This window comes from Mesoplodon bidens, assembly GCF_964165515.1.
Source record: "Mesoplodon bidens genome assembly, chromosome: 4".
NCBI lineage: Eukaryota > Metazoa > Chordata > Mammalia > Artiodactyla > Ziphiidae > Mesoplodon > Mesoplodon bidens.
Genome location: NC_138160.1, coordinates 174622671 through 174648044, shown reverse-complemented (window position 1 = coordinate 174648044; position 25374 = coordinate 174622671). Strand labels below are relative to the sequence as shown.

Sequence of the window (25374 nt, the reverse complement as noted above, 5' to 3'; positions counted from 1 at the left end):
CTTGTGCTGCGTCTCTGGTGCCCTGAGAGGAGTCTGGCACACAGAGGGGCGCACACCCGGAACACGTGTTATTATGCCCGACATTGTACTCTGTGACTTACACAGACTGCCTTAAACAACATTACGACCCGGGAAGTAGGTTCCATTGTTATCCCTATTCTACAGACAGAAAGGCTGAAGCGCAGAGCGATTCAGTCCCCTGCCCAAGGTCCCACGTCTACTCACTGGCTGAGTCTGGGTCTGAACTCAGGAAGCGTGCTGCCCCCACCAGCCCGTTTCCAGAATCTAACGCCGGACACCCACGTGCTTCAGCCGGGACTTGCGTCTGGGAGCCGCCCCTAGCCCGCTGCCCAGACTCCTCGGGGCCAAGTGCCCGCCGTTGTCACGACAACCGGGGGCCAATGGGAAGCGGGCAGGCGGGAGGAGGCCACGCCTCGACCCCGCCCCTGGAGGAGGGCTACGAGCTATAAGGGCCAGAGGCCGAGCGGCGGGAGCTAGAGTCCAGGAGCGCGAGGTGCGCACGGGGATATCCAGTGTCAGCTGAACGTAGAGGCCCGGAGCCGGGAAGGGTGCGAGGAGCGGCCAAGATGTGTGGTGAGTGCAGCGCCCACCTGCGGCCCCCTCCGTGGCGGCCGCGGCTTCCGGCGCCCCGGCCTCTCAGAGCCTGGGCCCAAGAGCCGGGCCCTGGGGACTGGAGGCGGCGCGAGATGGGGGCGTCGATTTGCCCTGGTCCCCGACAGAGGGGCTTTCACGGGCTGGGCCTGCCTCCCCTTGCCCCGGCCGCCGAGTGGGTGTCCCAGGGAGGGGTGAAGGGGAGGGTGCCCAACCCCGTTCTCGAACCCACAGCGGGGAGGGAATTGGTCCTGTCCTAGGCCTGGACCCTCGAAACACAGAGGTGTGTCCGCACCCCATGTCCAGTGAGGAAAGCGCCTCCAAGTCGCCCACAAGGCGGCCAGGCGCAAGCTAGCGCGCATCCCGGGCGCAGGGTGCCCAACGCGGCTCTTAGCCCATCGCGAACACCGATGAGAGGCGACCACACCTGCACCGTCCCCGTGGTGTCGGGAGCAGCCCCTGGTGCGCTCGGGAAGGGCCTGTGGGTCCTCCTCGCGTCCCAAAATGAACTTCTTGTCCCTAGAAGGGTTGATTCCTGATTGCCGCCTCTTCGCTGGAAAGAGCTCTCGGCGAGGCGCGGGGAAGAAGCAGCACCTACCGCCGAGCTTCGGGCGGAATCTGGGAGAGGGAGCCCTGGACTGGGAGCGGGGTCGGGCCCCGGCGTCTCGAATACCGCGGTGACTGGGCGCGGTCCCTCAAGGCTCCGGGACGGTGGGGAGGGCGGCCCGGCCCTGCGCGCACATCTGCAATTCCTTACTCTCCTTGCTGGACCTCCTCCGCTGGCTGGGGAGAGGGCCGAGAACTTCTGCTGGGACAAAAGGTCACTGCATTTTTTTTTTTTTTTTTTTTCCTTGAGTGGGATTCAGTTTCCCATTCCAGCCTCCTGTGGCTGGAGGACCTGGTGGAACTTTTGAAGCCATGAAAGGCCTCTGTCTGACCGTGTTCAGGGCTGCTGGGGTCGGGTGTGCCAGCAGTGAGCCGTGGGCCAAGGTCTGTACAGGCCTTGTTTCTGAGGCCAGACGCTCCTGAAAAAGTGAAAAAGGACAGACTGACCAAGGAACAGGCAGCTGACTTTTGGGGTGCAGCCTCCCCCAGGCCAAGCAGACATGAATTTAAATTCCTGAACCCTCAGCAAAAATGTCAGGACTCCTGGGCGTCATTGGTAATGTACATATAGGGCTGCCTGTTGGCATTCCTGGGGAGAGAGATAAGACAAAGGTGGCAATTTTGCCAAGAAGCTTTGGGTTCCAAACTCCTTAGTGTGGCATTCAAGGCCCTTGGCTACCTGGTGGTCTTAGAGCCAGACTGGTGCACCAAGACCCTCCCACTGGGTCTGCCCCTCCAGCTTGAGCAGCTTCCCTCCTTCCACCTCTCAGATGCCCTTCCGCCCCTACCACCACCCTAGCCATCCTGCTTCCTATGTACATCCACCTTTCTCCGTTGTCCTTCTGAGCCTGGGGGCGCTCAGACTCTCAATTCTGAGTTTGTTCTGCTTTCCTAAAGGGCTGCTGTGTTTTTGGCCCCTAGGGAAAGGATGAGCTTTGGTTTGTAACTACCTGTGTCCTCCCAACAGGGCTCCCTGCTGGCACACCCCACCCTCCAGCTCTCAGTGAAGTCTGGGAGTCTTGTGGAATTCCTGCATGGGAAAGTTATTTCCTTTTCAAATAGCCAAGAGAAAGTCTCAGCTGGGTGCTAATGTGCCTTTAACATCTTTCTGACACTTGCCCGAGCACCCCTTGCACAGAGGAAGCCATCCTGGGCTCAGAGCTCGGAGCAGCAGATGGCTAAAATTGAACCCATTGGTTTGGTTTGTTTGTGGTTTTTTGTTGTTTGGTTTTTTTGGATTATGATCTGTGTATATATGGCTAGTGATATTAGTTTTCCTTTATGTTTGTTTTCTTTTGTAATGAATTTATTTAAATTTTAAAAACTTTGGTCAATTTTATAGAAAAATATTAAAGAAATGATTGTGCATTTGGTACAAGGATAGTGCAAAAATTGTGAAGGTGCTCCTGGAATAAACCACTTACGTCTTCACTTTACCTTCACTTGAGGAGGTAAACCACTTACCTCCTCAATTTGGGGAAATTGAGGCCCAGAGAGGTCTGTGCATACCTTTGTCTGAGCAGTTGTTTTAGGTCTTTTCTCTGGACTGGCTGTAGCCCTGCTGGGATTTGCCACCTTGAAGCCACCTCAGAGCTCAGATCTCTGGGGCTGGTTCCGCAGTGGTCAGCAGGGGTTGAGCTAAAGGCCTTTCCTTATCAGTTCCTGATGACCGGGCTCACAGTGCCTCCTGCTCTCCCTTGTCTTTGCTGCTTCTCCCACAGGAAGCTGGACCTTCTAGTTGATCATCCACACACTAAGCAGATAACCCTCAAAGTTTTAATGAACTGAGAGTTTATCTGAAGCAACACGTAGGTACTCATGGGTGGTCTTGTTGACATCTGGGAATTGCTGGCATTTTGCTGACTTTCTGCTGATAAAAAGGTTACTATATTCCCTCTTCCTCCCTCCTTTCCCCACTCTAGAGAATTAACTGCTCCTGGAGAGGCCCTGTTTTCCAGGCCCTGGGGCTCTGTGGGCCTGGTCCTCCCCTCAGAGAAGGGGCAGGTAGTTGGAGGGGCAGTCCAGAGGCTGACCAGGGACGGAGTAACTCATGAGGTAAATGCTGCCATAGAGGGAAGACCTAAGGCACGAGCTGCAGCCTGGCAGCCCCATGCCAAACCGGCAGCCGGACATCTTTCTGTTTGGTGCACAGAATTTAAACTTTTTTTTTTTTAAATTATTGTAGTTACCAAATAACACAATTGGGAGATTTCACCTTAAATAGGTAGGATTTTGACTTCTCTTGAAAAAATCCAAAGATGAGCAACTCTGAGTCCATGTTTCTGAATAGTTTACAGTGATACCTGGGATGACAGGTGCAAGCTCCCCATTTCTCCCTCCCTGACCCAGCTGCCCCACTCACTGATGGTACCTGATGGCCCCCATGCAGTCTGAGGTTGGGACCCCAGCACAGTGGAGGCAGAGACACTGACTTTCCCCAGAAGAGGGAGAGGGACCTGGGACAGTGTCACAGGCCTGATTTCAAGTATGAGCTCTACAGAGAGAAGAGGGTGATAGGTGTGCCAGGCTGAGGGCACAGTATATGCAAGGGCATGACGGCATGCATGCTTGGGGATGTGACAAAAAGGATTGCATGTCCCGTCTATGAATTCTTAAATCTTCCCTGTCCTTCATTACTACACTTAGTCATCTATGAGGTGGGAAAAAAAGACTTGAAGAAGAAAAAATTCTTAGTTTTTGCTAGAAGGTAAAGCCCTTGCCTTGAATTCATCATCTTTTGTATTAGCTCCTCTGGCTGCTGTAACAAATTGCCACAAACTTGCTGATTTAAAACAACATAAATCTATTTTCTCACAGTTCTGAAGACTAGTTGTCCAACAATCAGTTTTACTGGGCCAAAATGGAGGTGCCAACAGGGCCCCACTTCCTCCAGAAGCTCTAGGGGAGAATCTGTTCCTTGCCTCTTCCAGCTTCTGGTGGTTGCTGGCATTCTTTGGCTTGTGGCTACTCATTCCAGTCTCCTCTTCCATGGTCACATCACTTTCTCCTTTTCCATATTAAATCTCCGTCTGCTTCCCTTTTATAAGGACACTTGTTATTTCATTTAGGGCCCATCTGTATAACTCAGAATAATCTCCCATCTCAAGATCCTTAACTTAATCACATCTATAAAGACGCTTTTCCATTTATAGATAGATTCTAGGAGTTAAGACCTAATATTTTTGAGGACGATTATTCATCCTGCTACAGTTGGGTTCTTGCTTTCAGATGCTTTCTGCAAGAATAGTCCAGTGTTGCCAATCCCAGATGGCTACAAGAATGTTGACCAGAGGGCTACCAGCATCGCCTGCACCACACACACCCAACTCCTCTGGTCCCAGTCAGAAGGTGAATGTAGGCATCAGTTAAATACCCCTTCCTTCACTGGCATCATGCCACACACCCAGATGGACCAAATAGTGTTCATACTTTCTCTAATAGTCAGTTCCCATGTCATATAAATATCGTGCATCTTCCTCTCCATGTGTGTACGTGATACCCTTCCCACTCATCTCTTCTCTGCAAGAAACAGGCATAGTTTTATTCCCCAGAATCAAGAGGGGCCAGGACACACACCCACACCCACACACAGTGTGTTTACTGCACAGCAGTCTCTCAGGAGAACTTGTCAAATGCTTACAGAGACTCGCTTGCCTCTTGTCTTAGGTGAGGAAACAGCAATCCAGGGAGATTACTTGGCTCGGGAGAGCTCATCCTTTTGTCCCAAACTTCTTTTGGCTTTCAGAACCCTGTCATATTTGACACTCCCTTCCTCCTTATAACAGTTCAGTTCATGGATGGATGCCTCAGAAGAGACTGGACTGGAGTTGATGGGGCACAGACTCTGGGGTCAGGACACCTAGCTTGTTGCCTCTCCAAGCCATAGGAGCCCTGAGAAACAGAGCCCCCTACACAATAGTGTGCAGATAAATGTTTAACAACCGGCTCTTTGGTTTGCCAGTTTCTATGGTGTGAATACTCTCACCGTGGCTAATTTCAGGTCACCAGCATGAGGTCCCTGAGCATGGAGTTGGGAAGAGATGCACACAGTTGGCTCTTCGGAGCCAGTCTTAGCAGCTCTCTAACACCCCTGCCCCTACTTATGGGACTTTTGTGGCACTCTCTGGAGGGCTGCAGAGAGGCCAGCTGGGCAGCCAGCCGGGCAGGGGCTCAGCGCGGCCTCCACCCTCCTCCACATCCTCCTCCTCCCCCCCCCATCATCATGCCATTTCCCCATCAGTCTTATTCATCAGGGGTTTCCCAAGTTCTGAGAAACCTTCTGGACATTTTGTGATATAAGATTAGTAAATAGTGCTTTTAAATTGAGGAGTTATTTTTATATTTAGCAAAATTTGCTTATAAAGGAGTAGTAACTTGAGGTTATAAACACTCTTGGGAGAACGTTCTGAAGATTCATTAGGTGCAAAGCCAAGTAATTTAATCTAGTCATCTGCCTCTTTTTAATTTTCAAAGGAAATATTTCACTGGAAAAAAAAAAGTCTGGCTTTTTCATAGCTGAATTTGGCAGTTTGAACTTCTTTTTTTTTTCTTGAAAGTTTTTTTTTTAAGTACAATGAAGAGTATTTGTATGTTGCTTCCCCTTTGTTTTGGTGAAACCCTAATGGGACAGGGACACCAGAAATTTTCTATTAAAAAGAAAAATGCCTTGCCCACATTTACTGCAGGAAGCAGAGTTCCCTGTTATCTCAGGGATTAGAGTGTTGTGGTAACTTTAACCCTTGGAGTCCCAGGAGGCCTGAAACAGGGCAAGGCTGTCCCCAGAAGAGCCAACCGCCTCCTGACCCTGAGCCAGGCCTGGGGACTCATCTGCCTTTGTGAGGGGACCCAGCTGTGCCATCTCCACCTTTACTCTCACTTCTGTGAGGAACCAGCAGAAATTGACCTTCCCACTTCATGAATAAAGTGGCCTTCCCCAGTCTGCACAAGGGAGGCCTGGACATCCAGAGAGGCCACAGCCTCCTTTTGCAGCCCTTGCTCCTGGCCCAGTGGCCTCCCCTTCCTCGGGACCTCACCTGGAAGGGTATACTGCCCACCTCCCCTGGCATGCCACACACACACTCACACACCCAACACACTCACACATACCTGACACTCAAACACACACACACACACACACACACACACACACATACTCAGGAATTTTATGAGGCATAAATCCAACTGGCCATGTCTTCCAATTTGGGACTTAGAATAGTACCTAATCTCTAGTAGACTCATGGACTAAGGAGGTCAACCTCTTCAGTTCTGAGAAGCATCGGATGGTGGTGGAAGGAGTGCCCTTGGTCTGGAGGGTCCCCTCCTGGCTGGGTGGTGACACAGCTCCAGCGGAGCGAGCCCTACCCTGTGTGAGGTACAGGTGGTATCTCTGCCTGGGACTCTTCGCCCTCAGTCACAGTGAGGGCAGTGTCTTTCATTGGGAAGCTGATCCTTGGAAAGATGGAGAAGTTTTCCAAAACGATAGCCACAGAATCATAATGTGGACCCTAGCCCACCCACTGTAAACTTAGACCTTCTTCCCTCATCCTGCAGGCCCCAAACAACCCCTCCCCGCATCCAATACCCCGAGCACCCCAGGGGTTGTGGAGAAGGTTCCAGGAGTTCAGTGATCCTAGTTCTGTCTGGGAATCCAGAGACATTGCCCCTCCATCTTGTCATTGTCATTATCTGTCACTTGAAGGTCGAAGTGCCCCTACCTGCATGAATGGACCTCTGTGGTGCGTTTGGTCCTGAGTTCCTATGTGATCTCTCAAGCCATATTTGGAGAGAACATTAGAATTCCCAGCCCCCCAAGGTGGGCTGGGCCAAGGGGCCACAGTCCCCTCTTAAAGGGCTCGTGTCTATCCTGCATCACATCTACAGTCTCTTCTGGAGTCCCTCTGAATTTATCTGGGTGTTTCTACCTTTGGAACCTTTTCTCACTCACTTTTCCCATCAGTTTTAAGAGTGGGACCCTGAAAAGCTGTTTCAAAGCTCTGGATGCTAGGATGGCAGTGTAGGCAAGGGGTATACACTGAGCTGCAGTGGTTGGGCCAAGGCAGCCTCTGCCCCAGGGCTGGGCATGTCTCCAACCAGCTTGGAGGTATTTCGCCATCCCTCTTGGGCAAGGGAGGTGTGTAGTGGGAGCCGGCCTTGCTGTGGTTGCCTCTGCCCTGTGGGGAGGGGGCTAGATGGGAAGAGGAAGGTGGAGTTAGAAGCAGGAGTGTCCTGGGGAAGGAGTGACCTCCCAGGGGTCAGGGGAGGGTGTATCAACATGGCCTGGACCTCACCAGGGGAGCTCTGAGTGTGTCCATCAGGGGCCAGATGGGCATCTCCCCACGGGCCAGGCCCCCTCTGCAAGCTATTTTTCATCCCTTGGAGTAGGATTCTAAGACAGGTCTTATGCTAATTTGGGGGGCAGCAGTGATGAGCCCCCTGCAATCAGGTAGACCTGGTTGTGAATTACTCAACTCTTTGGACTTGGAGCCGGAGATTCCCTGTCTGTCCATGGGAACCACAGCCTGGATATAGGCATCGTGAGGATTAGACAAGATGAGGTTCTGAAGGTATTGGCACATGGGAAGCCATCATGAGTGGTGACAGTGGTGGTTGTGATTTACTTTGCAATCCCACCCAGTGGAGTTCTGGGATCCTTCCCCAGGACCTGGTTCATTTATCTAGAAGGCTCTCCACTCCATTCCTAGGGTCCTCACAGTGCATGATGCTTGGGGGTGGGTAATGCTGGGGCATATACGCCTTTGTGCTTGAGTGTCTTAGGGTTACACTTACAGCAGTGCCTCACTGCCCTGGTGAAAGGAGCTAACACTCAGGGACACCAGACTCAGCACTACCCACCTCTCTTACCTTTCTGTCCCTCGTGCTTATACTTGGGGGTTCTCTCTGCTTGTCCATGGTTGAGGGTGGCTGTCTTCAGCCCAGCTCAAAGGTCACCTTCTCTGATCAACACCCCTCCCCCAAATCCATTCATTTATTCATGCATTCATTCATTCAAAAAGTAGTTACTGAGCACCTAAAATGTACCAGGCTCTCTACTGGGTTCTGGGAATATAGGAAGGAATAAGACAGATAAACAAGACACGTGTGGTCTCCATCCTCATGAAGGTTACAATCCAGTGGGGAGTCAGACAAAAGACACGAAGGGAAGTGCTATATAGGAAATAAACAGGGCCATGTGACTTTTTAAAAATCGGGAGAGGAGAAGGCCTGTAACAGGCCGGGTGGGTGAGCTGTCGGCCACCTTTGCAGAGAGCCGGTCCAGGAGCCTCCTGCCCCTTTCTCACCTCTCAGCTCTCAGCCTGTCTGCCTGCAAGTCTCTTGAGGGGTCGGGTGGTCCCTGTGCATCATGTCCTCTCATGACTCACCCTGCAAGGCCCCCTGACTGGTCCATCTCGGCACTTCGCAGCACGTAGCACAGTGATGAAGCCTCTGTGGGCCAGAGAAATGTTTATGGGATGATTTACACCTTAATCAGTCTGCAGCCAGATCACACATTTGGTTTAATCATCATTTCCCCAAGTAGAAAGCCAAAAATAAATACCAGTCAACTGCTACTAGTTTCCTTGTGGTTTTATTTAAAGATAATTTCTCAAGGGCTTCCCTTGTGCTGTATACATACCTGCATTTGTGCCGCATGCTCCCCAGGAGGAGGAACCTCTTTGCCTGATCCATTTTCACAGATACAGACACTTACTATGCGGCAGGCACTGTTCCTCTGGCTTTACAAAGACTCCCATGAATTGTCACAACAACCCTAGGAAGTAGGTGCTGCCATCACCACGCTCCACTGGGAGTTCAGTGACTTGCCCCAGGCCACACAGAAGCAAGGAGTGGGCTGGGATTTGAAATGGATATTTGGCAAAGGTGGTAGGCCATAGCTGCCACCCTCTGTGCTTCTTGCTGTCACAGACTAGTGAGCAGGCGAGGGAGGAGGAGCCCAGGCAGGGTGACCCTGAGCCTGTCTTTTTATGCATTGGACCGTGTGCTCAGACTGCTTTCTGCCTTCTTGTGGCTGTTGTCCCTCCAGGTGAGCAGAGCTGGGGAGCCACGGTGACGTTGGTTGGGCTAGCTGACAATCCTGTACCCACCACTCTCTAATTCATATAGCGGCACATGGTAACATACTACATACAGGCATGTGGCAAAATAACCTGACTGTACAAATAACCTGACTGACTGACACATGCAGTGGGAAAGGAGTTTCTGCCTTCTGTCCAGCACCCTCGTCAGTGGCAACCACTGCTCCCTGGGTCTTCCAGAAACATGCTATGTGTCTCCCTGCCCCACCTTGGGTAATTTACAGATGTTCTGCAGGCCACTTTTCCCCTTGACACATGTTGGAGATGTAGCCTGTTTTCCAAGAGAACATACAACTTCACCTTGTTCTCTGTATAGGGCTGCCTGCATGTGGCCCTACAGTGGCCACGTGTGGCCGTGCCATCACTTACTGGGCCCTGCCAGGCATCAGGCTGTCCCCAGTCTTCAGCTACCACAGACAGCGCTGAGCAACTATCCTAATGCACTCACACTTGAATCTCTGCACAGATATCTGTTGGATACATTCCTAGAAGTGCAGAAGCTTTGTTCAACAGATGTGTACATTTTAATTTGAGAGATTGCCAAATTGCCTTCCAAAGAGAGTGTACAAATTTAAACTCTCACTTGTCAAACTGGTGGATCTTTACTGATTTCATAGGTTAAAAATGGATTCTCATTGCAGCTTTTATTGCAGATGAATGGGATTCCAGAAGGGAATTCTGATATGAATAGCAAACAAAATTCCTGGGAAAGCAGCTTTATTCTATTTCATTATTTTTTTAAATAGTAAGAGCACAGTATAGGTGCTGTTTTATTCACTTTCATCTGGTGGCGTGCAGAGAGAAGCCAGCCGAGAGGAGAGAGACAGTGCTTAAAAGAATTTACTGAACAGAGGTTGGTATGCAAGAGATTTCATGTTAAAAATTAGATTTATGCCTTCTTGCGCAAAGACCTTGAAAACCACTTCTTGGCAGCCCCTCTCACCACAGTAATCAACCAAACGGTGCTTGAGTGGCTGCCAAGCCTCCCAGCTGGGTGTGGACACAGCTGGTGGTCCTGATGGCAACGACCCTTTAGCCGTTCCAGCCATTTCCAGCCCACCAGGGGCTCTGGCAGCAGCACCTCCCACCAAGGTGGCTGTTCTGGGTCTCAGAGCCAGAGATGCATACGTGCCTGACGTGAGTTCAGAAGTGAAGTTTGTGTATGGTGTTAGGGAGTGTTCTAATCTCATACTTTTACATGTACCAGTCCAGTTTTCCCAGCACCACTTATTGAAGAGGCTGTCCTTTCTCCACTGTACATTCCTGCCTCCTTTATGAAAGATAAGGTGACCATATGTGCGTGGGTTTATCTCTGGGCTTTCTATCCTGTTCCATTGATCTATATTTCTGTTTTTGTGCCAGTACCATACTGTCTAGATTACTGCAACTTAGTAGTATAGTCTGAAGTCAGGGAGCCTGATTCCTCCAGCCCCGTTTTTCGTTCTCAAGATTGCTTTGGCTATTCGGGGTCTTTTGTGTTTCCAATTATCAAACTCTTAGAGGAAAACATAGGCAGAACACTCTATGACATAAATCACAGCAAGATCCCTTTTGACCCACCTCCTAGAGAAATAGAAATAAAAACAAAAATAAACAAATGGGATCTAATGAAACTTAAAAGCTTTTGCACAGCAAAGGAAACCATAAACAAGACCAAAAGACAACCCTCAGAATGGGAGAAAATATTTGCAAATGAAGCAACTGACAAAGGATTAATCTCCAAAATTTACAAGCAGCTCATGCAGCTCAATAACAAAAAAACAAACAACCCAATCCAAAAATGGACAGAAGACCTAAATAGACATTTCTCCACAGAAGATATACAGGTTGCCAACAAACACATGAAAGGATGCTCAACATCTTTACTCATTAGAGAAATGCAAATCAGAACTACAATGAGATATCATCTCACACCAGTCAGAATGGCCGTCATCAAAAAATCTAGAAACAATAAATGCTGGAGAGGGTGTGGAATAAAGGGAACACTCTTGCACTGCTGGTGGGAATGTGAATTGGTACAGCCACTATGGAGAACGGTATGGAGGTTCCTTAAAAAACTACAAATAGAACTACCCTATGACCCAGCAATCCCACTACTGAGCTTATACCCTGAGAAAACCATAATTCAAAAAGTGTCATGTACCAAAATGTTCATTGCAGCTCTATTTACAATAGCCAGGAGATGGAAGCAGCCTAAGTGTCCATCATCGGATGAATGGATAAAGAAGATGTGGCACATATATACAATGGAAAGAATTGTAAAGAAAATTGAAAAGAAACGAAATTGAGTTATTTGTAGTGAGGTGGATGGACCTAGAGTCTGTCATACAGAGTGAAGTAAGTCAGAAAGAGAAAGACAAATACCGTATGCTAACATATATATGGAATCTAAGAAAAAAACAAATGTCATGAAGCACTTAGGGGTAAGACGGGAATAAAGACACAGACCTACTAGAGAATGGACTTGAGGATATGGGGAAGGGGAAGGGTGAGCTGTGACAAAGTGAGAGAGTGGCATGGACATATATACACTACCAAATGTAAAATAGATAGCTAGTGGGAAGCAGCCGCATAGCACAGGGAGATCAGCTCGGTGCTTTGTGGCCACCTAGAGGGGTGGGATAGGGAGGGAGACGCAAGAGGGAAGAGATATGGGAACATATGTATATGTATAACTGATTCACTTTGTTATAAAGCAGAAACTAACACACCATTGTAAAGCAATTATACTCCAATAAAGAGGTAAAAAATAAACAAACAAATAAATAAATAAATAAACACAGAAGTGAAGTTTGGCCCAGAGGATGGGGAATTGCAGGGGAGAATCGGCAAACATACAGCGCTCTTGTAAAAGAATTTCGGCTTTAAAAGAGTTGGTGTTTTTCCTTTCAAAACATTTAAAACAATTTATGCATATATTTGTTTGATGACCACCTCTCATTCTGACTATAAGGATCATGTATGTTTTATTTTCCTTGATATTTGTAAGACCTAACAGAGTGAATGCCACGTAGGAAAAAGGCTCTAGATATTTTCAAAAGAATGAATAAGAGGATGAATTCTGGCCAAATAAATAAATAAAAAGAAGTTGGAGAACACAGTAGATTGTATATAAAACTATGTATTATTTTTTAAGGCATAAAGCCAACAAAGAAGACAATGCCACTGAACAAATAGGATAAAAAATATATATATCTTTTATTCCATGCTTATGGGAGAAAAATAGACAATAATTTGACTTTTGGAAGTATACATTGTCTCCACCCAGCACCCCCCCCAAAAAAAAAAACAAGAGTTGGTGTATGGGCCTTTGTGTCATCTGCAATGCCTGTTAGCTCCCCTTTGTGAGGGTGCAGGTATAATTCTAGAACAATTCCCAAGGTGCCAGGATAGTTTTGTAGTTTAAAAGACTACAAAAATGGTTTGTGAGTTGCTCCATCCTTCCTATAGCCATCTCCCATAGCTATGTGCTCTTTACATTGACTGGAATTTGACCATATCCCTCCAGGGAACTTCCTGATTTTTTTGCAGAAAAACTAATGTTATAGAAAATTTTACCTAAGCATAGATTATGGTGATGGCTACACAACTCTGTGAATATACTTAAAAACCATTGCATTGTACACTTTAAATGGGATAATATTATGGTATGTGACTTGTATCCCAATGAAGCTGTTAAAAATTTACATTAAAAAGTGGCTGTCGGGCTTCCCTGGTGGCGCAGTGGTTGAGAGTCCGCCTGCCGATGCAGGGGACACGGGTTCGTGCCCCGGTCCGGGAAGATCCCACATGCCGTGGAGCGGCTGGGCCCATGAGCCATGGCCGCTGAGCCTGCTCGTCCAGAGCCTATGCTCCACAACGGGAGAGGTCACAACAGTGAGAGGCCCGCATACCGCAAAAAAAAAAAAAAAAGGAAAAAAAAAAAAAAAAAAGTGGCTGTCTTTTTTTTTATATATATGTAAGGTGACAAAAATACATCCTCTGACCAGAAGTGTTTAGGTTTGAAGCATAGGGTAAATTGTGAGCTCTTGAAGCACAGATGCTCAGCTGGGGAAGCGCTTCTCACCTGACCTAGAAGACAAAAATAGCTGACTGCCAAAGTTATCCTTGGCCATTTTTAAAAGAAAACATCTGTAACTGCTCAGAAACCACAGTGTGCGTGTTTTTAAATATAAACCCTGCCTCTTAATACTCGTGTGCAAATATATCCTGTGTACAGTAGCATACAGTACCTAAGAATGCAAAATATAATTTTTAGCACTGTATAATTTCATCGCCTTTTTTTGACTGTGTCTAGATTTATTTTAGCAAGTTAAATTTCTATGATGTGACCCTACTTACTGCTTAGGAATATAATATTTACTTTAATCATTTAGTTTAAATCATTTAATTTAATCATTCATTCAAAAATACTGTATTGACTTGAATATAATCTAGAGACATTACAGCTATTACAGAGATATGACATGTGGTTTGCTGTATAATTGGGATCATCCCTTAGTTATCTGCAGGCAGGTTGTCCTCTCCAAGGTTTATCTCTGGCAAATTTTTTCACAGTTTTATTGAGATATAATTGATGTATAACATTGTATAAGTTTAAGATATACAACATAATGATTTGTATATGTATATATGTATTGGTATATGTTACATATGTATGTGTATATGTATATACATATTGCAAAATGATTACCCCAATATTAGTTAACATTCATCACCTCACATAGTTAAAAGTTTTTCACTATGATGAGAACTTTTAAGATCTACTCTCTTAGCAACTTTCAAATATACAATAGAATATTAACTATAGCCACCATGCTGTACATTACATCACCAGAATTCATCTTATAACTGGAAGTTTGTACCTTTTGACCACCTTCACCTAATTCCCTCACCTCTCATCCCCCACCTCTGGCAACCACCAATCTGATTTCTTTATCTATGAGTTAGTTTTTTTTGTTAGATTCTGTATAAAAGTGAGATCATACAGTATTTGTCTTTCTCTGTCTGACTTATTTCACTTAGCATATTGCCCTCAAGATTCATCCATGTTGTCACAAATGGCAGGATTTCCTCCTTTTTTATGGCTGGATGATATTCCATTAATATTACATATATAGGGCTTCCTTGGTGGCTCAGTGGTTAAGAATCCGCCTGCCAATGCAGGGCACATGGGTTTGAGCCCTGGTCCAGGAAGATCCCACATGCCGTGGAGCAACTAAGCCCATGTGCCACAACTACTGAGCCTGTGCTCTAGAGCCCACATGCCACAACTACTGAAGCCCGTGTGCCTAGAGCCCATGCTCCGCAACAAGAGAAGCCACTGCAACGAGAAGCCTGCCACCAAGAGTAGCCCCCACTTGCTGCAACTAGAGAAAGCCCGCGCACATCAACAAAGACCCAATGCAGCCAAAAATAAATAAATCAAATTAATTAATTAATAAAAAAATACTACATATATATTCCATGGCTACTTTATCCATTCATCCGTCAATGGACACTTAAGTAGTTTCCATGTCTTGGCTATTGTAAATAATGCTGCAATGAACATGGGGGTGCAGGTACAGGTATCTGGAAATTTTTAAATTTTGCTCAGACCTTTCTGTCATCCCAGAAAAATGTTGAGAAAATTTAAAAATAATAAAATTTAAAAATTAAAATTGAGAAAATAAACCTTCTTTTAACCCTATTCATCCCCGAGGCAGTGCTGCCCAGAGGTTAGGATCATTTAGGTCCTAAAATCAGATCTCTTTGGTTCCACTCCTGACTCTGGCCCAGTTCCAGAAGGTAAGGGGAGGGTAATGGCAGGTCCAACCTCTAAGACTGCTTCGAGCTTTGATTGATACCTGTGTAGCAATGCTTAGCCCAGTGCCTGGCATATAGTGAGTTCTCAATAAGATGAGTCCCTTTTCACAATCCATACTGTTGCTTCCCTGCTTAATACAGATTCATGGTCATTCTATCCACATACATTTATTGAACAAGGACCATGTGCCAAGACGCCTGTGACCTTGTCAGGGGATGTAGATGCCTCAGGATCTAAGAGCAGGTGAACACTTCTGGCCAGGGCCTGGACAAGCCTGCCCTGGGAGGTGGGGTTGGAGCTAAACTTTGAGAAGGGAAGGTTTTCCTGTGTAGGGCAAAAGGACAGAGGGGTAATGGGATGGGACCCTCACAGAGCAGGATAGAGACAGACCAAGGGTCTGTAGTCTCAAGCAGGGGAGTGGAGAAGTTTGAAAAGAACCAACATGATGACTGTTTCTTCCTATTTGGGAAAATATTATTTTAATATATGAATGCAGAAAATAAAGCCAAACAAAATCTTCTAGGCTGGTGGGCCTCCCTTGAAGGTAAGGATTCTCTATGAGGCCAAGAGATGATTTTATGCTTGCTGTCGTAAAAGTAGTGCTTATTGATGGTAATGCTCCAAGCAGTAGGGCCAAGTGGAAAGTGGAGCAAAGGCCCCAGCCCCTGTTCCTACCTGTCGCAGGAGGCTGGGGTGACCTCCTTTTGACTCTTCTCAGGTGTGTTCTGTGCAAACCAAGGAGTCCACATAGCAGGGACTTCCAGATGGCCCTAGGTGGTTGCTTTGTTTTGCTGATCTTTTCTATTATAAATGTTGCCACAATGAAAGGTGTCTTCTGTGAGTATGTCCATAGGAGAAATTCTCCACAGTGGAATGGCAAGGCCGTGGTGTGTGAGTGTGTTCTTCACATGCTTTGTGTGTCCTTTTGTCACTGCAGGAGGGCTGCATACAATGTCCTTCTAGAAGCAGTAAGGGAGTTCTGCTCTTCTTCCATTATGTCTGGGGAAGGCCACACCTTCCTCTGCAGGCAGCCTGGAAGCGCTTCAGTGATGTGCCTCCAGTGGTATCTGTTTCCCCAGAAGTGTTTTCTTCTAAACATGAACCAAGTGTTTTGTAAACATATGGTTTTCCCTCTTTTAACAGGAATCTTCGCCTACATGAACTACAGAGTCCCCCGGACAAGGAAGGAGATTTTTGAAACCCTCATCAAGGGACTGCAGCGGCTTGAGTATAGAGGCTATGACTCAGCAGGTAGGCTCTGCAGGCTGCTGCCATATAAACATAATGCTTGTTCATTAAAGAAAATTGAAAATTTCTGTAGAAAAGTAGAAAGAAAAAACAAGGGTAAAAAAATATCCATCAAAAGCACCCCCCATCAATATCTGTGTCCCTCCTGTGGTCGTCTGGGGTCTGGGGACGGTAGAGGTGTCATGCAGATATTTATTGTTTTATCTAATTATAATTATGCAATTCTGTAATTTTGTGTTCTTCTTCTTTCACTTACCTTGTTTTTTTCCATTATCCTAAACACTTCCTAACATAATCTTTCTAAGTGGCTGCACAGTCCTCCACTGGATGCCTATCTCAGAGTTTACTCCTTCATCCACATAACAGGTGGATATTTAGTCTGTTTCCCATTTTTAATTAAGCAGCCTTAGGAGAAAAAGGAGAGCCAGATAATTATATATTCCTATAAATTCTTAATAGAAAGCAAGTCAGGATCACTAGTGCAATGGAAACACCAGCTAAAGTAGCAGAATGCAAAGTGCACAAATGTCCTTAAATGAGCCCGCTGCCTTTGGTGGCAGACGTGGGGGCACCTCTCCCGCAGGCAAACTCCGAGAATTACCCTGGTTAGAAGCCGGGGTGAGGCAGCCACAGCCTGGGTTCTAGGCACATGTTCCCTGATTGCTGGTTAGCACTATCACAGTCACAGCCTCCTCTTTCCAAGTCAATATCCTAACGCTGTCTAGTTCTCTTCTGGGCAGCAAGCCTGGGGAATAAGAACTAATAAATCCACAGTTCTGTGTAGCGCTCACCCAGGGTCATTCCCTGTAATGAAGCATGGGAGACAAAACTTAAATTCCAGTACAAAAAATCATGTTTATGTTACAGGTGTGGCAATCGATGGAAATAATAACGAAGTCAAAGAAAGACATATCCAGCTAGTCAAGAAAAGAGGAAATGTCAAGGCTCTTGATGAAGAACTTTACAGTATGTGAAAGACATGCCAAGTCAGAGTAATAATCGCAGCCTGGGTCACTTTAAAATCTTTAATTCCAACAGCATTGGAGACTAAAAACATTAACCTACCCAAGCATGGAAAAATAGGAGGGTTAAGTCCATGTTGCAAAACTGTTTCCCAGAGTGTGGGATGGTTTATTTCAGGTGATGGTGCGCTGAGAATTTTTTTTTCAATATTTAGTACTTATGTATTTTAATATTTCTGGCAAATGATACTGCTTTTCCATTTATGGTAGGGACCTGTAATTTTCTTTTTAAAGTAAGTTTATTTCAGTTAAGTGAGTTAGGTTACTGATAAGTACTAATTAAAGCAAGGGTCTGGCAGAATTCCCCAGAATGGGGCCTTTGTGGTTGATGGTGGGATGTACTTTTGGTGTAGCTGATGTGTCTTCATGTAATGAAGTCACCTCATGTAACAGTACCATGTCAATGCTTAAAGTGTGGCAAACTTATTTTTCCTTCATCTAGAACAGGACAGCATGGACTTAAAAGTGGAGTTTGAGACCCACTTTGGCATTGCCCACACACGTTGGGCCACCCACGGGGTCCCCAATGCTGTCAACAGCCACCCACAGCGCTCAGACAAAGGCAACGGTATGTAGTATAGCCTTGCTCCCCTGTCCTAGTGGTTGTGCCTGGCCCTGACCTGTGCCAGGGTTGATCCACACCCACCACCAACTGGCTTCTCAGCATCCCTGTCTTCCCCCAGTATCCAAACTGTTGGCACTGGGCCCTAGAAAGGAGGCAAATTCAACCTGACCCCTGGATAGTGCTGACCCCGCAGGCATCCACAGGAAAACAGTGGCACTTCCCATGAATGCCTTTGGCTCTGGGAACCCAGCCTGAGTGGGACTTGGTGGTGTAAAGGGTTGAAGGCCTGCGCACTCTTCCTCAGTTAGGGACCAGGGTGTTCCAGAGGGCTGGGCACTTGAGGAAAGATTGGGGATCCTTCCTCGTCCAGCTATACCCATCCCTGCCCCTGAAGAGAGTGGTCCTGAGCCAGGGCAGGTGTCAGTGCTGATCTTGTTTAACATCTGAGGTGCCTGCTCCAGTCCTGGTCCCTGTACCGAGGGCCACCCATTTCTCCCAATTCCCCCCTCACCGTGTCAGCCCCAGCTCATGGGTCCACATCACTTGCCTGAGCCCCCAGGACAATTCTTTATGTGGTGGTTCTCTTAAATGATGTCCCAGTCTCCTCTCATGGGGGAAGGACTGGTAGGTCTGGAGCTCCCACTGGAAGCTCTCAGGGACTCTGTGGTCAGCACCCAGGGGTATCAGGGCCTCTGGCAGTAGGACACATGGGCATATGAGATGGAGTCTGGGCCTTCTAGTGGGTCTCCACTCTGGGTTGGGCCTGGTCAGGTCAGAAGCCCCCATGACCCACACCTGGGCATGAAGCAAGAGGGTGTCTGGTGGACAGAATGATTTCTGGAGTCAGCTGGGATCCTCCACCCCAAGCCAACTCCAGAATGTGGCATAATGCAGGTTCTTGCCAAGCCTCATATTAGAGTAGGGATCAGACACGTAAGAGTAGTTGTAGGGTATTTACTATTATCTAAACACTTGACAAGCCTCACTGCCATTAATTATCTTGGAAGTCAGGCCACAGGAGAGAGCAGCACCTCCCTCGTCAGTGTCCTTTGCCCCTGTGGACACTGCAGTACCTGGAGGCAGCTCACCCTGCCCGATTTGGAAAGGAAAGCCTCCCGGAGAGAACAGGAGGGCCCCATGCACCTCTGTCATCAGAGCAGCCAGAGATAGCACAGGGACCAGGCTATACATACACCTACATGGTCAGAGACTTGGGTAGTGAGGTTTCTTTGCTGGGGACCATTCCTTGCATCTGGTCCATGTCCTGAGCCATGAGACACCCCACTACAGGGGCAGGCACCCTACACTCGGGAGGGGGACAATAGACCCCACGGTGCTGAGGACCTAGGATATACATCCAGCCAAACCCCAAGCTAGATGCAGAGGCTGGTCCCTGGAGCAACAGTGTTGGCTGAGGTAACACACTGTACCGAGACCATGTGCCCTGAAATGTCGCCACCTCATCCTCAGCCTCCTGCCCACTGAGATGATAGGGTGAACCACCGCTTCACTGCAGACAATGATTCTGTGTCCCCAAAGCAACTAGGCTCCAAGGAGATTGCCCCCACACCCAAATTTGGAAATGCCTGCCATGACTCAGGATGAATAATTGAAAATAAAACAACATGGGAAATAAGAAAAGATTTGTAAAATTTCTCTAACGACTTATCAGTGATATCTGAAGAGCATACTTTTTTTTTTTTTTTTTTTTTGCGGCACGCAGGCCTCTCACCGTTGTGGCCTCTCCCTCTGCGGAGCACAGGCTCCGGATGCACAGGCCCAGCAGCCATGGCTCACGGGCCCAGCCGCTCCACGGCATGTGGGACCTTCCCGGACCGGGGCACAAACCCGCGTCCCCTGCATCGGCAGGTGGACTCTCAACCACTGCGCCACCAGGGAAGCCCAGAGCATACTTTTAAGGAAGACTTATACCCAGCAACTACACTGCATACGAAAATTACACAAAGAAGTTTTCACAAAGAAAACACAGATTCTAGGAAACAAATTAATGATGAGAAGTTAAGACAATAGGCTGAGATGAAAGAAAATGTGACAGGGTAAAGAAAATAATGTAAAGAAACAAAGTCACAATAGATATGAAAAAAATGGAGAACGGGATGGTTGTGAAGACAGTTAATAGATAATGAAGGGTTAATCATCCCTTTTGACATAAATACCAAAGCCTATTTCAGGCCACAAGTCAGAGCTCAGTGCGTGGCCAGGTTGGTGGAAGCTTTTTATCAAAAGAGAAATGTGTTATTTCCTCGGGTTTAAATTGCAGTCATGGCAGATGTCAGCTCTAATCCCTGTAAATGAAGTTTGCTTAACACAAGTGTCTGTATGAGCAAAGTTTGTAGGTTTCAAGCTGTCAAATTGTCTTTCTTCACATCTGACTTGAACTTCATTTCTTCATAGCATTTCTCTCTTGACTAAACTTTTCTTCCAGAATTCGTGGTCATCCATAATGGGATCATTACAAATTACAAAGACCTGAGGAAATTTCTGGTAAGATACTTCCCCTGGGTAACATCTAAGTCAAGTGGTATTGGTCTTTCCCAGAAACTTTCCAACCAGCTCATTTCCCTCCAGAAAAAAAGGCAGAAGCTGATTGAGGTCCACTCTTGGCCACATCACCACATTAGACACAAACCTCATCCCCAGCTCAGGCTCCTCCCCAGATCTTGCTGGAGGAGAGAGCAGGGCATTCTCATTTACCTCAAAGGCCATTGCAGAGTCAGAGCAGAATCAAAAGAACATGAACTTCTTTTTATTAAAGTGTCTGCACTGAATAACATACCGACTCATACACCAAATGGAATGTGGGGTGGGAAGGCAGGCGGCGAGTGTTTCAAGTATGAAGAGGTTGTGGTATTGGTTGGGCGGTGGGTGGATTTGACTCAGTGTATTTGATCATTTTGATTGCTGTTATTTTGCAATGTCCAGATTAATGGCAAGGACAAGCTTCTGAGACGGGATGATCTCAGGGAAGACTACAATGACTCAGCTGTGTTAGGCTGTGGGATTCAGGCAAACATTTCTCATCCCTTCCCCGTTTTCCTTGTTCTTGCCTTAAGTCACTCCAAGGACAAGTCATAAGGGAGGAGAGGGAGCTGGCCAGGCCAGCATTGCACAACAACCATTATCTGACACTCTGTCCAACCAAATATTCCAGGAAAGCAAAGGCTATGAGTTTGAGTCAGAAACAGATACAGAGACCATCGCCAAGCTGATTAAATATGTGTTCGACAACAGAGAAACTGAGGACATTACATTTTCAACACTGGTCGAGAGAGTCATTCAGCAGTTGGTGAGTTACAAGTCTCACTTATCTAAATCATCCCTTCATTCCTTCAGTTTTTATAAACATTTATTAGGCAAACTGGCACCAAGTACCTGAGGATTAAAGATGGCTCATCTACAGTGCCTGGCCTTAAAATGTTACATCCTTGTAGAATTGGGAGAAGTTCTGAGGTTTTGGTAGTAAACATCAAATAGAAACTGCTTTGCTTCATTTTAACATCTCTGAAATGGTGATCGGCCTTCTGATCTGTGGCTTCTACCAATGGTGTGTTGCACAAGGGACCTTGATTGTGGCAGTTCATGTTGTCATCTTATCAGTTGACTTGTGTGCATTGTTGACTTGTGCGCATACATACCCAAGATGAATTTAACTGATGTTGGAGACTTAGAATTGTAGTCTTTCCTCCTGTTTCAGTAAAGCAGTTATTTGTCATGTGGTAGAAATGCCCACAAGTCCTTACTGAGTGGAGTTGGAAGGAAGGAAGAGGAAATAAAGACAGCAGGTGTGGACTTTTGAGAAGTTTGGTTGTAGAAGAAGAAGGGTGCAAAGAAATGGCCCAGTGAAGGGAGAGAGTTGCAGTTCTGAGGCAGGATTCTGTTTTTGTGGTAGGAGATATCAGATCATGTCTGTGTGCTGAAATGAATGATCCAGGCGGGAGAAAGAGATTGGTGATGTCCCAGAGGGCTGGACCCATGGAACAAGGTCCCTGCAAAGGGGCACATGGTGGAGGGATTGTCCAAGAGGGACACCTCCTTGGAGGAGAGGTAGAGCAGACCCAGGCCCTCCATGGGACGGTGGAGGGAGGAGGAGAGGGCTCCAGACTTACTAGAATCCATCCTTCTGAGCATCAGAGCTGTCCAATAGCTCCCCTGAGATGGAGACAGCTTGGAGACAGTGTTCAGGGCCGAGAATCTAGAACATCTGGGGTCAGAGGCTGCTTTGGGTACAACACTGTGGTTTAAAATATATGACCCTTTGGTGTTTTCCGTCTTTTTTTAAAAGTAAGTCAAACCCTTTGCCCTATGACTCCCATTTGGGGGGACCTTAATTTAGAGGACATATTTATAAATAAAAGCCTGTCCCATAACTAATGTACAGTAAAGCAATATAGTTTTGCAGCATAGTACTTCCTCTTTTCCATTTGTAATTTTAAATTTTGGAAATGTCTCTCAGTGATGGCACTTTTAAACTTCAGCGATTTATCTGAAGCAACACAGGGCTCTTTTTGGCAGAGAACGGGAAGAGTTTTTCTATTTAGTCCTACTTCATTGCTGACAAAACCAGCAGGGTGAATGTCAGGCTCCTCAGGTTCTTTCTAAAGCCCCTTCATTTTGGGCAGTTTGAAAGGCCCCTAGGGACCTGGAGATGCTGGCCCTGGGGTCTCTCTGGTTGTGTCACTGAGTTGGCAAACTGGCCATAGCATGAGGCCATGAGGTCTGCCTAGGTTTCCAAACCTTGTAAATCCAGATTTATACCTGGCTGTACATAAAGTCAAGTGGGGTCATGATTAGTACAGGATGGTCAGAATGTAGGAGAGAATTTTGCATTGAACTTTTAAATAGGAAGAGCATTTGGAGTCTTGAGTTAGGAGAACTGTATTCTAACTCTGGTTTGCACAAACCAACAAGCTGAGGCACAGAGCACAAATGGCAGTCATTGCCATAGAAATAATAATTGTAACATCTCATACTTCTGATGTGTCTCTATATGTCAGGCACTATTCTAAGCATTTAAAATGCATTAGCTCACAGAAGCCATACAAGGTAGGACTGTTCTCATTTCCATTCACCATGAGACACAAAGAAGGCTGCAGTGATTGCCCAGTTAAGGGGTGGAGCCATGATTTGAACCCAGGCACTAACGTGTGTTGAGCTAAACTTAGGTCGTGGATTAGCCCCTTTAATCCTCACAATTGCTCCCTGAGTAGGTACCATCCCTGAGGCCCAGGGCAGGACCCCTGGCTACGGTTCTCATTTCCTGAGGTTCTAACTGCAGCAGTCCACCCAGGTCATCACAGAGCTGGGAACTGTTCCTTGTGGGCCTGGACAGGGAGGTTTATATTGCTTACAATGAAATCCACAAGTTCTGGTCTTTGATACTTGATTGTGGTACCGCCTGTTTCACTTTCCCCTCCTGACATCACCCTGCGCAAGCTGTGCTACATTCAGCACCCTGAGTGAGTGACCCCAGGACTGCCCGCAGTGAAGAGGCTCCCAGGGAGAGTTGTCTGGGGTAGTGGGCTGAGCTGCAGCAACCTAGCTTAGCCAGAGTAAGTTGTTCCTCACTCTCCTTTCCCGTCTTTTCAGGAAGGCGCATTTGCATTGGTTTTCAAGAGCATCCACTACCCCGGAGAAGCCGTGGCCACAAGGTGAGGCAGAACGCATTAACGTTTCCAGTAACAAATAAATAAAATAAAATCACTTAGCTTGAGGCACAAGGGAGAAGTAGGGCCTCTGGCAAAACAGAAGGTGCTCACTCTATCTAAGGGGACAACTGTGGCTTAGCCACAGAGAATGTACCCCACCATCTCTGTGGCTGGAGCTTCTGAATTTTTTAAAGAGAGACTAGAAAGTTGGATTTTTATTTGAAATCTCTAGACTTTTTTTTAGAAATTGACAACAAATTCAATCTAAAAATAAAGTTGTATAGCAAGGGCAGGTCCAGGTTTCAGGTCAACTTCAGAGATTCCCTTTAGAAAAAGCATGCAAAATTATGAACATGAAATTAGGAACAAAAATGAATGTTGATTTGAATCCAGTAAAGAAGAGGCCTTGAAGGCCAAGAGCTCAAGCTTCATCACCTTCATGCCAGGTGTGATCCAGGAATCAGCTGAGAGGGCCTGGGTCAGCCCACATGTCCTTCTGTTAGAGCCCTGTGGCCCCCAGCAATGTGTGGATTCACACAAGTGGGCACATGAGTGCCATCCTATAATTTTATATTCAGATGGGTGGATTATCCACCCATCCGTCCATCTGTCCATCCACTCATTTGTCTATCTACCAGTTTATCTGTCCATCTATCTATCCATCTGTCTATCCATCCATCAATCAATCTGACCATCTATCTACCCATCTATCCATCCATCCAACTAATATTTGTTGAACATTTACTGTGTACTGGGCCCTGGGGACCTAGTGACACCCAACCTGGTCCTACCCTTAAGGTAGCAGTCCCCAGCATCTTTGGCACCAGGGACCAGTTTCATGGAAGACAGTTTTTCCATGGACCAGTGGCAGGGGGGATGGTTTCGGGATGATTCAAGCACATTACATTTATTGTGCACTTTATTTCTATTATTATTACATTGTAATATATAATGAAATAATTATACAACTCACCATAATGCAGAATCAGTGGGAGCCCTGAGCTTGTTTTCGCTTGCCACTCACCAATAGGGTTTTTTTTGTTTGTTTTGTTTTGTTTATTTATTTATTTATTTATTTATGGCTGTGTTAGGTCTTCGTTTCTGTGCGACCAATAGGATTTTGATATGAGTCTGCAAGCAGTTGATTTATTACGGTCTCTGTGCAGTCCAACCTCTCTGCTCATGATGATCTGTATCTGCAGCCGCTCCCCAGCGCTGGCATCACCGCCTCAGCTCCACCTCAGATGGTCAGGCATTAGATTCTCATAAGGAGCGCGCAACTTATATCCCTCACATGCGCAGATCACAGTAGGGTTCGCGGTCCTATAAAAATCTAACGCTACCGCTGATCTGACACAAGACAGAGCTCAGGCGGTAACGCGAGCGAAGGGGAGCGGCTGTAAATACAGACGAAGCTTCGCTCGCTTGCCCGCCCGCCACTCACCTCCTGCTGTGTGGCCTGGTTCCTAACAGGCCATGGATCGCTACTGTGGCCCGGGGGTTGGGGACCCCTGCCTTAAGGACTGGACACTTGTGCAGGAGGACAGAGCAGGGCAGAAGATGGTGATGCTCTGTGATGGAGGTTGGGAGGCAGTGCACGGGGGGCCAGGCAGAGAAACCAGCGTGAGCAAAGGCAAGGAGCCCAGAGTGATTGTGGTGGCGCTTTAGGGATCTGCACTTAGGCCAGGATGGTGATGGGGAGGGGCACTGGTGGGACTTGAGGCTCTTCTAGTCTCAGTGTGTGCTTACTGACACC

At 46.9% G+C, this 25374-nt stretch overlaps 1 protein-coding gene across 1 annotated transcript in view; it reads left to right on the top strand.

Moving 5' to 3' along the window:
• Positions 1-480: 480 nt before the first annotated feature.
• Positions 481-25374, top strand: part of GFPT2 (glutamine-fructose-6-phosphate transaminase 2) — a 45444-nt gene continuing 20550 nt past the window's right edge. Inside the window, exons 1-7 of the mRNA XM_081230779.1 lie at positions 481-594; positions 16261-16368; positions 17233-17331; positions 17830-17955; positions 20399-20457; positions 21125-21259; positions 23560-23621. Of these exons, the coding sequence (XP_081086905.1) occupies positions 588-594; positions 16261-16368; positions 17233-17331; positions 17830-17955; positions 20399-20457; positions 21125-21259; positions 23560-23621 (596 nt within the window). The 5' untranslated portion in view covers positions 481-587. The remainder of the gene's footprint in view (positions 595-16260; positions 16369-17232; positions 17332-17829; positions 17956-20398; positions 20458-21124; positions 21260-23559; positions 23622-25374) is intronic.